General features: G+C 38.5%; 1 protein-coding gene across 2 annotated transcripts in view; it reads left to right on the top strand.

Moving 5' to 3' along the window:
* Positions 1-14,271, top strand: part of LOC138599268 (copine-8) — a 77,205-nt gene that overhangs the window by 44,516 nt on the left and 18,418 nt on the right. For both annotated transcript variants that reach the window (XM_069670829.1, XM_069670828.1), the window contains exons 7-13: positions 4,137-4,200; positions 4,876-4,979; positions 5,660-5,764; positions 8,353-8,394; positions 9,172-9,247; positions 11,354-11,407; positions 11,653-11,714. In XM_069670829.1, coding sequence (XP_069526930.1) covers positions 4,137-4,200; positions 4,876-4,979; positions 5,660-5,764; positions 8,353-8,394; positions 9,172-9,247; positions 11,354-11,407; positions 11,653-11,714 — 507 coding nt within the window. The remainder of the gene's footprint in view (positions 1-4,136; positions 4,201-4,875; positions 4,980-5,659; positions 5,765-8,352; positions 8,395-9,171; positions 9,248-11,353; positions 11,408-11,652; positions 11,715-14,271) is intronic.

Here is a 14,271-nt window from a genome sequence, read left to right as displayed (position 1 = left end):
CCCTTTTCTGAGAGAGAGAAAGAGAGAGAGAGAGATTATAATTTTCCTGTATAGGGAAAATGTGTGTGTTTGAGCAGTCGTGTTGGAGCTTGACCAAGAATATTCTCATGGATTTGTCATTATAATTGATATCTCAATATATTCTCTTTTAATTGGGTATATAAGTAAAATAGCATATCTGTACGATGTGTGGATTTTTTTTTTTTTTGCATGAGCTCCAGCCCAGAAGTGGCCCAGACTTAATTACCCGTCTCGCCAGACGCTGATTGCAAAACCATGTGCCTTGATTAGACGATTTACAGTGTTTCCTCATGCATGCACACACAGACACACATGCAGGGAGAGAGCAAGAACTATTAGTGAAGCCCTTCTCAACTTTAGAGTGCTTTTCTGTGTCATGAATAAACTAACAAGAGGAAAGCAATTTACCTGAGAGTGAGGATGAACTCAAGAAGAGATTGCATTTTCAAAAGCTCTTTTTTTTATTCAAAACACACATTAAATTCATTGACTACACTGTATATTCCAAACATTAAAATATAGCATTCAAAGACACAATATTCTGTCTTCTTTAACCTTAATTACATTTCTCTGTCTATTTCTAAACATACACAGTAAATAGTAGAACCGTACACCAGAGCTTCATTACAGCAAATAACCAAAACACTCACAGCAATCGGCACAACAATATCATCATTTTATCAGTAGGCAGTTTGCATGCACACACATGTATTGTGGCGCAAAGTTTAGAAAGCAACATTTCATGGCATAACTTTTTGTAAGGATTTGAGCTTTCAGCTGGCCCTTCTTTTCTTTTGCACAGATTGTCTGTGTATGCATATGGCAAAACTGTGAGATTCATTATTCATCCAGTAACTATGCAATCATTTTAGGGCAAATCTCTCAGCCGGAATAATGACTGAAGCTCTATAAAAAGTAGAGGAGCAAAAGCATAGGTTTGATGAAACAATAAGCACAGGAATCCTATTTGATATCCTATCGTTAGGGCTTGAGCTTGGAAGAATTGTCATGGCGACGCAGATTCTGGATATTTCTCTTTGGTGTGTGGATGTGTGTGCACATGGTTAACCCTTTCTCTTCACTTATTGTTGCAGTTAAATGTCATGATAGACTGACTGTGTGAGAAAAAAAGAAAGTGGCAATGAGAGCATTTTACTTTACTTTAAGTCCTTATTAGGTTCCTTTAAAGTTGTACTTTCTTCTTCTGTTCTGCCGTTAACATAACCAAGGATACAGTCTCAGAACCCAAGTGTAAATGGAACAGGACTTTCTTATTTGCTAATCTTCATTTAATGATATAAAACCTGACCATAAATATTCTAAAACCATGGGTATTAAGTTGCATTTGACCCCATTTGCAGTTATAACTTATGTGGGGGCTTTCCAATAGATTTTGTGTGTCTGTTAGAATTTGTGCTCTCAGCCTAAAGAGCATTTGTAAAGCCAGGCACTGCTGGTTCTCAATCTATGTTGTTATTTGTCACACAAGTGTTATATGGGGTCGAGACCCTCCCAATATAATATAAAGACTTCACTTCTAGTTGTTCAGAGGTTTGAACTCTTGATTAGCTAGACTCTTCTCTTTCGCTTAAGGAAGTTTGATGCCTAAACTCTTAAGAATGTTTATAACATTACAACCGTTTCACAACATGAACTACATATTAAAAGTTGTGACACAGTTTGATGTAGGCACTAAAACTACTTGGTGATCTCATCTGTGCTAAATTAAGTTCATATTGAGTTTGGATTCACACAGGAATGGAACTGAGTCTACTTAAATGATAGAGGACGTTTTGTGCCAAAATGTATTCAAAAGTTAAAAAGTTAATTTTAAAGCTTTGGCAGTCTGATTGAGTCAGGTTCCATCTTTTTAAACAAAACCAATACCATAGTATATAATTATGTATTGTGCATTATTGTGTAATCAAATATTACTGTCATAGACGGTGGAAAAAGTATACTCTATGTATGTTAAGCTAATCTCTCCTTTTAATGTATTTCTTGAAATACAGGAGGTCAGTTGTTATCTTAACTTTGTGAAGGACATTACTGGTATTCTTAATTACATGAAATCAGAGAAAGAGAGAGAATCTCCTCTCTCCCCAGTGCTATTCTAGCTTTTCTTTGCATCTTCAGATTTTCTGAGAAAGGAGTATTGCTTTTTCATGTAAAAAATAAAATTATAAAAGCTCTCTGCTCTGTAATGCAAAGCTTTAGGATCCAGGATCTATTTCATTTTGATAAGTCTGCCATTTCAAAAGCCCCCCCCCCCAATTTCTTGCGCTGGAGTAAAAGCAGACTTGAATTGCATTCACACAGAGGTCCTCGACCCCAATTCTGAGCTGTCTGAATGAGTTGGGCTGAGTCGATTTCTGCCAGGTGGGTCTCTCAGAGCCGAGCTCATCAGATGACAGGCCCCTTTGTCAGATTGCAAGGCCTCTCAAAAGTCATGTCAAATTATGGAGCCATGCTTTTCCTCCCACACATGGGAACCTGCTTCTTCTGGGATTCTGAGTGTTGTGATGAGTGTAGGTATTGCTATTACTGAATGATTGAATGAAACATAAAATATTTTAACCTTAACAACAGAGCACAGAAAAGTTTTATAGTATTTCATTACTGATATACTTTAAATGTAGAATGAAATGTTCCCCAAGGTATCTGTCCTAACCACAATATCAATAAATCTTCTTGATAAATTGTTTATTTCAAGTTTGATTTTGACTTAAAATTTGACTTTAAACATACCAACAAGTTATTTGTTTGAATACATGTTATATTGAAAATATGGTGTGGACTGGTTAAATAGAAGAGAAATAAATGTCTGAAGCTACACAGCCTCCCCTTTCTTCTTCCTGGGGGACTAAAAGACACATTTGCTGTTTTAGAAAGTAAAATGACTCAGCGCTGTTTGTGTTTGTGTTGCACATGATCTCACTGAGTTCTTCTTCAAGACCACGATGTTTATTTTAAGAAAATACACATGCATCACCTATCCCCACTTTTACCACTGCTGCAACTGTCAACGGCCAAAATAGTGGAACACCCTAATACACACACCACTGCGGTCCACCTGGGCATGCCCATGGACATCCCACACACCTTCAATCGCCAGCAACAGAAAGTTCCACTCTTATACACACACACACACACACTCATACAAACACTGTGCCACACACACAAACATAAACACCTAATGCGAAACAGTGTTCCTTTTGTATGGTGGAAGTTTCTTGAAGCAGCGAAGAAGTGAAACTTTCCATTAATTTATTTGTGACCAGAAACTAAACAAGGGTGTGTTCATAAATATGATGTTTCCAGTAGGTCTTACTTTCAGCCTGGTTTCACATTTAAGGTTGAGTCCTCTGCATTTGCGCATTGGAATTTTTTATCAAATTCCCAACACTGACCAGATAACTCCTATTGCAGACATAAATATAAATTCAACTCATCAACAGCTGCAACCACACATAGAACAGCAGATTAGATGCTTATATAGGCACAGCAGAAAAATGTAATCTGAGGCCACATTCAGAAGGAAATCAAATGCAATGCCACATTAAAACTTGGTTGACTACACTTCAACATTTTCACTGTCTGAGCAGAAAATGGTGACAGTAATGTTACCCATAAAAGTGTGTTCTCCTTTCTCATCATAATAACACAAAAGACATGTTTTTGTTGTAACCTTTAAACCTTCTTATCTAAATCATCATCAACGTAGCCCCTGCCGCCACCATCCAGCATTAAATCAACAGCAATTATTGAAAATGAAAACACATCAATGTGGAGCGACCTTTCAGATTAATTTCTAGGTTCCGTCCTGCTGTGCTGAGGTCGCCGTACTGCCTTGAACTGTAGCTGTGATGCATATGGATCATTATTGTGTCATTATTGAACATGCTTAATTTCTTCATGGAGTCCTCTTTGATGTTACACATGATTCTGATCATGAGATGTAATTCGAAGTTCAAAATATAAGATGTATTCCGTTTATTCCGTGAGTTTAACCTTATGCGTATGGGTTTTATGAATGGTAAACAACGTGTTCATGACAAATAGACTTTGCAATATCTTAACCCTTTGCTGTGATGTTTGTTTTGTCATGTGTCCAGAGGCATTCCAGGGAAGAAGTGCGGGACCATTATTGTGAAAGCCGAGGAGCTGAACAACTGCAGGGTGAGGATGCATATAAACTTCCTGAGAATTGCCGTTTTTCCTGCTCTATTTCTGTATCTCTTTTGTGTCTATTATCTGGTCTCTCTCTGTCTATTTGTTCCTTTCTCTGATTGTCTGTCACACTTGGTTTAATGTCTACTGAGGCTTTGTTTCCTATATAGAAGTGGGCAGGATATTTGTAATGGAAGATCCAAAAAATGAGTGTAAACAGTGCGTATGGACCTGAAAAAGATGGTGTAAGAGGCAAAGGCCCCTGGGACCTTTGTTGAATTATATTAAACTTTGGAGAACATCAAAATTCTGTTTAAATACTTAACTCAAATACTCAAATATTCAAAAGCAGCCGTTAGTGTCTTAGGGAGGGTGGTTTTAATTTGCTTAAAAGTCTCCATAGCAGGTAAATGTGGAGCCCTTAAACCACAAACAGAAAAATGTATTGATTGATTTTCTTGACTTTTAAAGGCAAAAGCAAAGAAACTCATTGAAGAAGAAAAAGGACAGCAGCCTCAGACCACAAATCATTCATGAAGTTGTTACATTAAAAGGGACTGAGGAGCTACAGATTATAACACCTAAATTAACATTTCTCAAAGTGACATGAAAAGATTGAAAGGTATGGTTTCCAAATGCATTTTTAATCAGTTAATTTTATCCTCTTCTGTCTCTGCTCATTAGGAATCAGTGATGATGCAGTTCTGCGGGAACAAGTTGGACAAAAAAGATTTCTTTGGCAAGTCCGACCCCTTCATGGTCTTCTACAGAAGCAATGAGGACGGCACGTGAGTTCCCATTTCCCTTCCCTTCCTCCTTCTCTCTCCCTCCCTCATCTTTGCTTCTCCCCGTCATGTTAGATTTAATCCTACCCTGCTTCCAAAGGAAATTGCTTTCATTGATTCGCCTCAGATCAAAAGCAATACTGCCTGTTTAAGCATGTGTGTGAATTACATGTGGACATCTTTGGCGTGTGCACGAACGCGAGTGTGTGGATGCAGGATGCAGTTAACAAGTGCAGTGCTGTGGGATGTTCAAATAGATTTTATGTGTGTGTGTGTGTGTGTTTGTGTGTGTGTGTGTGTGCGTGTGTGTTCGATCCAGCTCTGCAGGCACTTCTTTTCCATCCTGCAGTGTGTGACAAGTCAGATAAGACCTTGTGCTCCGAGGGCGGAAGATACCAAGTCCACCTGCTAGCCAGTGACTAATAAAATTTCCACTTTGCAGTTTGTGTATGTGTGTATTTCTGTGCATGTGTGTGTCGGGGCAGTAGTCCTGCTCCCACAGCCCTCCACTTCTGCTACATGTCTACTTACAAGATAGTGGAAGGCCTCTTTTATTGCATTTCTTTGTATGTTATCCCAAATAAGTTAAATATGTATCTCCACTCTCAACCCATTCCTTTTTCTACTCCCCCTGTCTTTACCACCTCTTTAGTTCCCTAATCTATCCGTCTCTCCTCATGAAGGTTTACCATCTGCCACAAGACAGAGGTCATAAAGAACACATTGAATCCAGTTTGGCAGGCCTTTAAGATTCCTGTTCGGGCTCTTTGCAACGGTGATTACGACAGGTGAGTCTGATTCCTCTTGTAGATACTAGATATGGTGGTAAGTTTAATTTGAGGATCAAACATTCTCAAAATGTCATGTAAGATCATATGGTGATTTGATAGATATTCCTGCAATATCTAATGACCTCCTCAGGCTGCTTACACACAGCGTTAACACTGCTCGATGTGGTTTACCAAAGAGGATTGTTGCTAAAACAACACACACACAATGATATGTATAAGTGTCAATCATGCACAGAAAAGTACTCCAAGTCATAAAAGCCATATTTGGCCAACATCCAAAACTCATTCATTTTTTAGCTTTGTCTTCATGTCTATTGAGGATGACTTTGATCATTTCAGACAGTGTGTGCATGCTGAAAGCCCCTTTTCTTGAGGGGGTACACAGGGTTTATTGAACATCTCAGGAGTCGGAGTGAGGAAACAAATGATTAAATAAATATGGGTCCCTCTGATGTCAGTCACGTGTTTTTGTCCACCTCCTGTGTTGATAGCATCTCACAGTGTAAAAAGCACAAAGAGGCGTACAATAGGGCTTGGTTTAACGTGTGAAGACAGCAGCATTGATCTAAAGTTTGGTCCAATAAGCTTATTAGGAGAGTTGAGACACACCACGCCTTATCAATTGGGGGCTCAGGAAACTCTCAGTGGACTGCACATACAGTACACACATACAAACACACACTCAGCCTTCCTGCAGCCTGGGAGAGGAGATAAGGAGGCTTGCAAACAATAGAGAACATAGGTGCTCTGATGGGCAAGCAGCCAACCCCTTCCCACTCCTCACCCTTATTGCTTTCGTTCTTCTAATGTGCATCCGGCTCTCTAAGCAGCTTTAAGGCCCATTAATGTTGGTTTGTATTTCCATTTCCTCCAGTACTGAAAGAAGAGGGGGAGGGGAAAGTGTAGTTTTGGCCCAGGTTTTGAATTAGATACCATTTGTTTGTCTACAGAATTTTGGAACCGGACCCTTTTATTGGCTCGTTTTCATACCATCTTTTCTTTCTATTTCTTGCTCTCTCCTTCATTCTCTCCATCAGAATGCCTTTTGCTCTCTCTGTTTTAATTTACTGTTCTGTTATCCTTTTGCCGCACCCCTCTCCTTCTTTATGTACTGCTCTGCTGCTTTAGTCAGAGAGAAATAACCCTTCTGTTGAAGACATTGGTAGATAGAGTGATAATGCTGCCAGACTATTCTGTTTTTCTCTTTCCATTTCCTTGTAAGCTATAATGGGATACCTCAATAGATGTATTTGGAGATGAGAAGAGCACATTACCCGAGGCAAATACAGTGATAGGCAAACAGGGAATAAAGATAAGCTTCAGAATGGATCATCTTCCTCTAATAGCTTCATGACAACAATGACAAAAGAAGTGTTAGACTCAACATCTATGTATAATTTAAAATTTCACAAGTATAGATAACAGCGTTTCTCTGACTTTTAGTATAGTAACTTAGTTTGATACTGTGGACAAAAACACTATCTTTCACCTTGTAATTATTTTATTCAAATACATATTCTTTTTTTTTTTTTTTATGTTGAAAACATCAATAGAAAAAATGTGAAAAAATGCTGTAAACTAAGAATGCTTTAAAAAATATAAAAACTAATTGTTTATTTTTATCAATTTACAAAATGATAACTGAGCAAGCAAAAGAAACATCTAAATCAAATCAATGTTTGTTGTTACTACCCTTTGCTTTCAAACCAGCATCAATTCTTATAGGTACCCTTGCACAAAGTCAGGGATTTTGTAGGATTATAGTCGGGTATATGATCAACCAATTATACACATGTAGGTAACACAGTCATTAACTGAAACAGAAACAGCTGTAGGAGGCTTAAAACTGGGTGAGGAACAGCCAAACTCTGCTACCAAGGTGAGGTTGTGGAAGACAGTTTCATATCACAGTTTCATATCACAGGTCGTCACCATGGCAAGACTGAGCACAGCAACAAGCCACAAGGTAGTTATACTGCATCAGCAAGGTCTCTCCCAAGCAGAATGAGGTTTCAAGATGTGCTGTTCAAGCGCTATTGAAGAAGCACAAAGAAACGGGCAACGTTGAAGATCGTAGACGCAGTGGTCGGCCAAGAAAACTTAGTGCAGCAGCAGTGCATTTATTCTGCAGCCGGACAACGACCCCAAACATACAGCCAATGTCATTAAGAACTATCTTCAGCGTAAAGAAGAACAAGAACAAGCCCCCACAGAGCCCTGATCTCAACATCATCAAGTCTGTCTGGGATTATATGAAGAGACGGAAGGATTTGAGGAAGCCTACATCCACAGAAGATCTGTGGTTAGTTCTCCAAGATGTTTGGAACAACCTACCAGCCGAGTTCCTTCAAAAACAAGTGTACAAGTGCAAGTGTACCTAGAAGAATTGATGCTGTTTTGAAGGCAAAGGGTGGTCACACCAAATATTGATTTGATTTAGATTTCTCTTCTGTTCAGTCACTGCATTTTGTTAATTGATGAAAATAAACTATTAACAGTTTACAACATTTTTTCACACTGCCTCAAACTTTTGCACCGTACTGTATATTTTTAATCTTGTGCTCATATTTTGCTTTTCCCAACAGAACAATCAAGGTTGAGGTGTACGACTGGGACAGAGATGGCAGGTAATTCCTCTTTTGTATTCATTTTCTGATATTGTTCTTTATGTAGTTCAAAAATAAAACAACGATCTAAATTACAGCGTGTGAATGCATACTACAGTATGTCAGAATATTTCAGGGTGTTCATTCAACTAGTAACCCTAGAACTCTACCCTTCAACTGATCTGGTAAATTCTGTCCATCTAGTAGCAACCTAAATTGAAATTATCTAGATTCATTATTAGAGTATTTATGTTTTCATCTGGTTAAAGTATAAACAAAGCTTTAAGCTGTGCTCAGACAGACAACAGCAAATCAAACAGCATATTTTTTCACTTAATTTACATACATGCTAACCCTTATAAACGATCTGAATAAAGCACTAGTCTCACTCATAACAAAGGAAGTTCCATGACAAACTGCTTTAACATTTTCTGGAATTGCCGCTCAATGGCTCCATTTCAGATAAGCGCCCACAGTGTCCTGGAGGCAGTTTGTAAGATGAAAATCTATTTTAATCTTAAAATCATGTATCACGATGATCTAGTAGAGCTTCACTGTTCAAATTGATAGATACTTGAGGGTGTTTGGTGGCATGCAAAAGGCCCCCCAAAATGGCTGAAGAATGATACATTACTGTGAAGGGGAACAACATTGTTTACAATATGTACACAATTGAGAGAATTAAATTTAAACTAAGAACTCAGTGATTAGATAATTAAATGCAATATATCATCAAACAACATTTTTTAAATAGATTCTCTTTGTTCTTGTTTTTGTCTTCCTTGCATCTCTCTATAGTCATGATTTTATCGGAGAGTTCAGCACCAGCTACAGAGAACTATCCAGAGGGCAGAGCCAGTTTAATGTCTACGAGGTGAGTTTGTTTGTGTGTGTGTTACTGTGTTAAATTCAATAATAATTTTGGTGTCAAACCAGTTTTCAGGTCAGCAGGTCACTGAAACAGTAAATATGCACCTTATAGCAGTGGCTCTTGTAGAACTTTTTCTGAAGAAGTTCAGACACTGAGCTAAGCTGCCATTCAAATAAATCATCAGGTTTATTTTTCACATGTAGTCGTATTAAATACAATCACAGTGAAATATGACCCTTTGAACTAAAAAAAATGCCTTCTTGGTCCAAACAACCAAGATGGCCAACCTGGTACAGGTTTCCTAACCCTCACAGACATACACACAAACTGGCAGTTATGATGGATAACTGGCTTATCTTCTCCCTGGGGAGTTAACAATTTCGATTAACAGAGCACCACATGGCTGGGAGAGCACATAAGGAATTTACATTTTAAACAGCCGCTGTTTAATATTTCTCAGATTTGCAAACTGAGGCAAAATATGAGGACAAACACATAGATGGAAATACATACACACACTGACAGACACTTAAAGTGATTTTGGGATTTCCGGTTTCTTGACTCGTCTTTTTTTTTTCTCTACTTAAAGATTAAGATTTCTGATTGGTGCCTCTAATGGCGATAAATGGTAATTGCCGGAGCACATTTCCCAATTTAACCGTCTACACTTGGCTCCCTTTGTAATGGTTGTAACTCTTGATTTTCCTCGACGACTGTCACTTTCCTTTTTAGGCTGTTTGCCTTCATCTTTCTTTTTCTTTAGATTTTAACTTATTTTGAAGTTGTATCTGTAGTCATCGATCTTTTCTTTGTTTGTTCAGCCATAGTACATTACTGTTTACTCGCAACACTTGCAGAGACCGGAAAAGCAGCCACTTAGCTTCGCCTACCCTCTCTTTCTTTCCGCGAATGTCAGCACAGACACCCAGTCCATAATAATACTATACACTGCAAATGCAAAGGCTTTCATCAGTGGGCCATAGGCTCAATCATTATTGTGTTATCTCAGTCGGCGATAGATAGTGACTTTTACAGACTTTTATTTAAATGAAAATCTTTAGATTAAAGCTGGCACTTAGAGAGAAGATAGCTTTGCACTGCTAAGTGTGTGTGTATTTTTGTGTATCATTGCACCTCACCTTCAGAGGCAATTGTGCCCTTGAGTGTTTCTATTGCAGTATGAACCAAGGAGAAATGCATAAATCTACACATTTGTTTGTTGTTTCCCTTAGGTCCTCTCTTTCTGTTAACTGTAACCTTGACCACATTTAATTAGGCCATAAAACTGTGGTTTAAAAGCTCTGCTGCAGTGTTTGTGATTCAAAAGGCGTTTAGGTCTGTTTCTGGCTGGTCCCCACATCTGGCCGCAATGAGTGACAAAATGAAGTGTATGTTTCCTTATGTGTTCAGAAATACAATACAATGTTAATGCATGAGTTAAAGCAGGTTTAGTTGCACAGGGATCTTAATATATCCATAGAATTGATATGCCGCATGCCGTAGCATCAGCTGGTATCTAGAGTCTGAATACTATTTGGAGACATCAAAAATGGGGCAATGTTATGCTGATTAGTAAATGCTTTATGTGACACAACCTAGCTTTGATCCAAATTCACTTTGAAGAATTGATAAGAGGAATCAACCCTTTACAAATATGTATCAAATACTCATAGGCAAAAAGTATCTCTTGTATTAAACAAGAAATAATGATCACCTTACTTTGCCATTCCCCACAGCTCTATGGTATATTTAGGGCCTTTAAGCACATTGTATTGGTTTTTGGCTTGCATTGCCCCAAATGACATACAAAGTTAAAGGTTAGCTTGTTAACAGTGAAGCAGTCGGCATCAAAAGAGACTTTTTTCCCTTTGGAGTTGGTGACCCAAATAGAGCTTAAGCTTAGGTGAGACAATATTAGACTTATTTTCACCAGAAACACTGTTCCAAATAAAGTGTTGTTTAATTTAGCAACTGTTTGCTGGTGAGTTCTGCTAATCCATTTATTTCATTCCCGTATAACATAGATGAAAGACAAAATGTAAGAATTAACTAACAAATGAATGAATGAACAGGTGCTGAAATTGTTAGTAACAATCCTATCTGTTTTAGGTGGTAAATCCAAAGAAGAAAGGGAAGAAGAAAAAATACCTCAACTCTGGAACGGTGAGGAGATATCAATCAAATCTCATGCATTATATTTTTTCCTTGATACAGAGTTTTTTGGGCTGAATTTGAAATGCAATACTAGAGCAGTAAATCCATATGTATACCTGTTTCATTTGGTAACTGAGCTGGTCATTTTTTTTCTTGTCTCAGAATAAATGAGAAACTGTATTTGTCCTATTAGAGCTAATATGTGAAAGTCATTATCATTGACTCAAAACTGATAGTGGTCGAATCACTTTCAGGTTACGCTGCTGTCATTCCTGGTGGACATTGAGGTCACCTTCCTGGACTACATCAAAGGAGGGTAAGTGAATGACCCTGAATCCATTGAATGCACACTGATTTCTTAAGGGTTGTACTCCTTAATGACAAGCTGAGTGTGCCAGTCCCTTTCTCGATAATAATAACTTCATCATGACTCAGTGTCTGCAATATGCCAAAGATAATGATCCCTCAGTGTGAATGAATCAGATGGAAAAGTGTACATTTGCATGTCAGAGGAGGACTGTGAAAGGTAGAGAGAGAGAGAGACTGACAGATGGCTCGACCTGAAGTCAAGTGCACAGACTCTGCAGCGTGTGCGTATGTGTCTGTGCCCTTGTGTGTATTCTTGTATTGTGTTTCAGCACTCGCCCATGCCATGTGCCATCATGTGTGCCTGTGTCTGTGTCTATGTATGCTTGTGTACGTTTGGCTCAGGAGGGTTGACCGTGTGCAACCAGGCATGGTGCGAAGGCTCGCCCACACACTCTGCCTTCATTAGACTCACAGAGGGGGAGACTGTCAAGGCAGAGAAAGGGAATGTGTGTGTGTACGTGTGTGAATGTGCAACTTTGGAGGAAAAATCTCCATTTTATTCCTCGTATTTCTCTGCCCTTGTAGCTGTGTTTTTTGAAAAGTCAGCTGGCATTGCTGAAGACTTTAAAGATAGAGTTTTAGCCTGATTTTGAGGGTGAAAATCATTAAAAAGCAGAAGGTATAGTTGTGTTACCTCAGTGACAAACTCACACACAGCTCAAAGCAGAGAGATACAATTGTTTGAGTCAATGGGGGGATTATTAAAGAAGGCTAAACTTGTTGTGCTAGGCTGTCCTCTCCCTGAACACATATAATTCAAAGCCCTTTGCAAATAAAATCCTGCCTTAAACTGTGATTCATGGATTAATTGAATGTTGATGTTGTTTGTTCTTTTGCTTGCGGAGATAAATCTCAAACTTAAAATAAGCGTAAATTTAAAGTTCTGCTATTTGAAACGACCTTTTAGACTTTCTTACTTGATGGCGTGTGGCATATGCATGTTTATGCCTGTGCTGACTTTAGCAGGAATTTTGGTATATTTGCAATTACAATGAATCAAACAATATGATTACTAATCTATATCTAAGTGAAGTAACCACAGAGATATAGCACCAGATTTAGCCACTTTGCTCTGCCAAGCTTAACAGCATATTTTCTGCTAGATGTGTTTTTTTAACCTAAAGCGCTCGTTGCTCTCTCATCATTTCAGCCACATCATGTAGCTGTTTTATGTAAAAAGGTCTCCTGAATTCCAGACCTTAATCAGCAGCAGAAATGGTAATGACTAGCTAATAAACATTATGGAGTATTTAGCACATAAAAAATATGAAGGGAAAAGTTTGATATCTTCTTTTTCTTCATAAGACAACACATACATTTCATTTCAAACTGTGGTTCAGGCTTACATTAACACAGCTACGTCGGCAAGGCCCTACCTGCAGGGCCTTCTACATAAAGCTTTAAGGATGCTTTCTGGACTCAACCTCCAACTGTTACTCACACTGTGAGTAGCACTGTTTTTTAACGTTAAAGCTCTATTCCTAGTTAAAGTTGGGCTTTTTTGAAACGTCAAAAACAGTACAACAAACATGTTGTTTTTGATTCACAGCCTTTGCCATACTCATTTATAAGCCAGTTGAATTAATGACTTTGCAACCGATCGATTTTCTGTTGATTTACAGGCATTAGGAAAGCACTTTAAGTAAGCCAGTTTAAGATACAGGATAAATCTACTGTATACCAGTATGATTACAAAGAGACAGAGCAGAACAGCATGACTGGAAAATTTCAGTCAAGCAGACCTGTCACAGTCAGCCCTGTGAGAGCTGGCTTTGAAATGCATGCTCCTTGCCTGTGCTTTGGGAGTGTGAGCTTGGTGCTGTTACACGCTTGTGTGGCTAAATGAAGTGCCAAATGCTGTCTCACTGCTTGAGACCTAAATGGACTGTAATGGTCCAGTTGCACTCACTTCAATTGCATAATGGGCAGACTGTGTACTTGTGTGCAGACACACTCACAGATGCACTCACTCAAAAAAACATTAACACAGCCACACTCTTTCTCACTTGTGCATTTCCCCGAGTCTTGTTGGACTGTTGACACAGGTGTTTTGTAAATTTGCTAGTCATCTCATTCTATTTCCTGGTATATCTTCTCAGTTCCCCTCCCTTCTTCTCTCTTCCTCATTGCACTCTTATCTCCTGATTGACAGTGCTTTTTACAGCTTCAACCCAATCAGCAAATTGTTCATTTGGATCTAATTAGGAACATGATCTGCTGACAGCATTACCATAAATGACTGATTTGAGAAGTCTACATCTCAATCCAGAGCATTGCTGCTCTTAGTCTTTTCAATTCCTCTGATAAAGCATTAGTACCACCCATGGATTTCAACAAAGAGGCCTCTATTCATAAGCATGGGGATAAAAATGAAGAAATGGGGGCTATATCTTTCATAGTGAGTAGAGTCTTTGAAGGCAGTCCTGTCACTCATAGTGACAGATATTGTTTTCCCTTGTTTGCTCTGTGAATTGAGCATTGAAACTGAAATAGAAGCAGGAGGG

The sequence above is a fragment of the Semicossyphus pulcher genome, unplaced genomic scaffold (genome assembly GCF_022749685.1).
Source record: "Semicossyphus pulcher isolate SPU_LCO1_2020_fin unplaced genomic scaffold, fSemPul1.0.p SCAF_20, whole genome shotgun sequence".
NCBI classification, from domain to species: domain Eukaryota; kingdom Metazoa; phylum Chordata; class Actinopteri; order Labriformes; family Labridae; genus Semicossyphus; species Semicossyphus pulcher.
The sequence above is the reverse complement of the archived record's forward strand: the minus strand, read 5'-3'. Positions and strand labels throughout refer to the sequence as shown.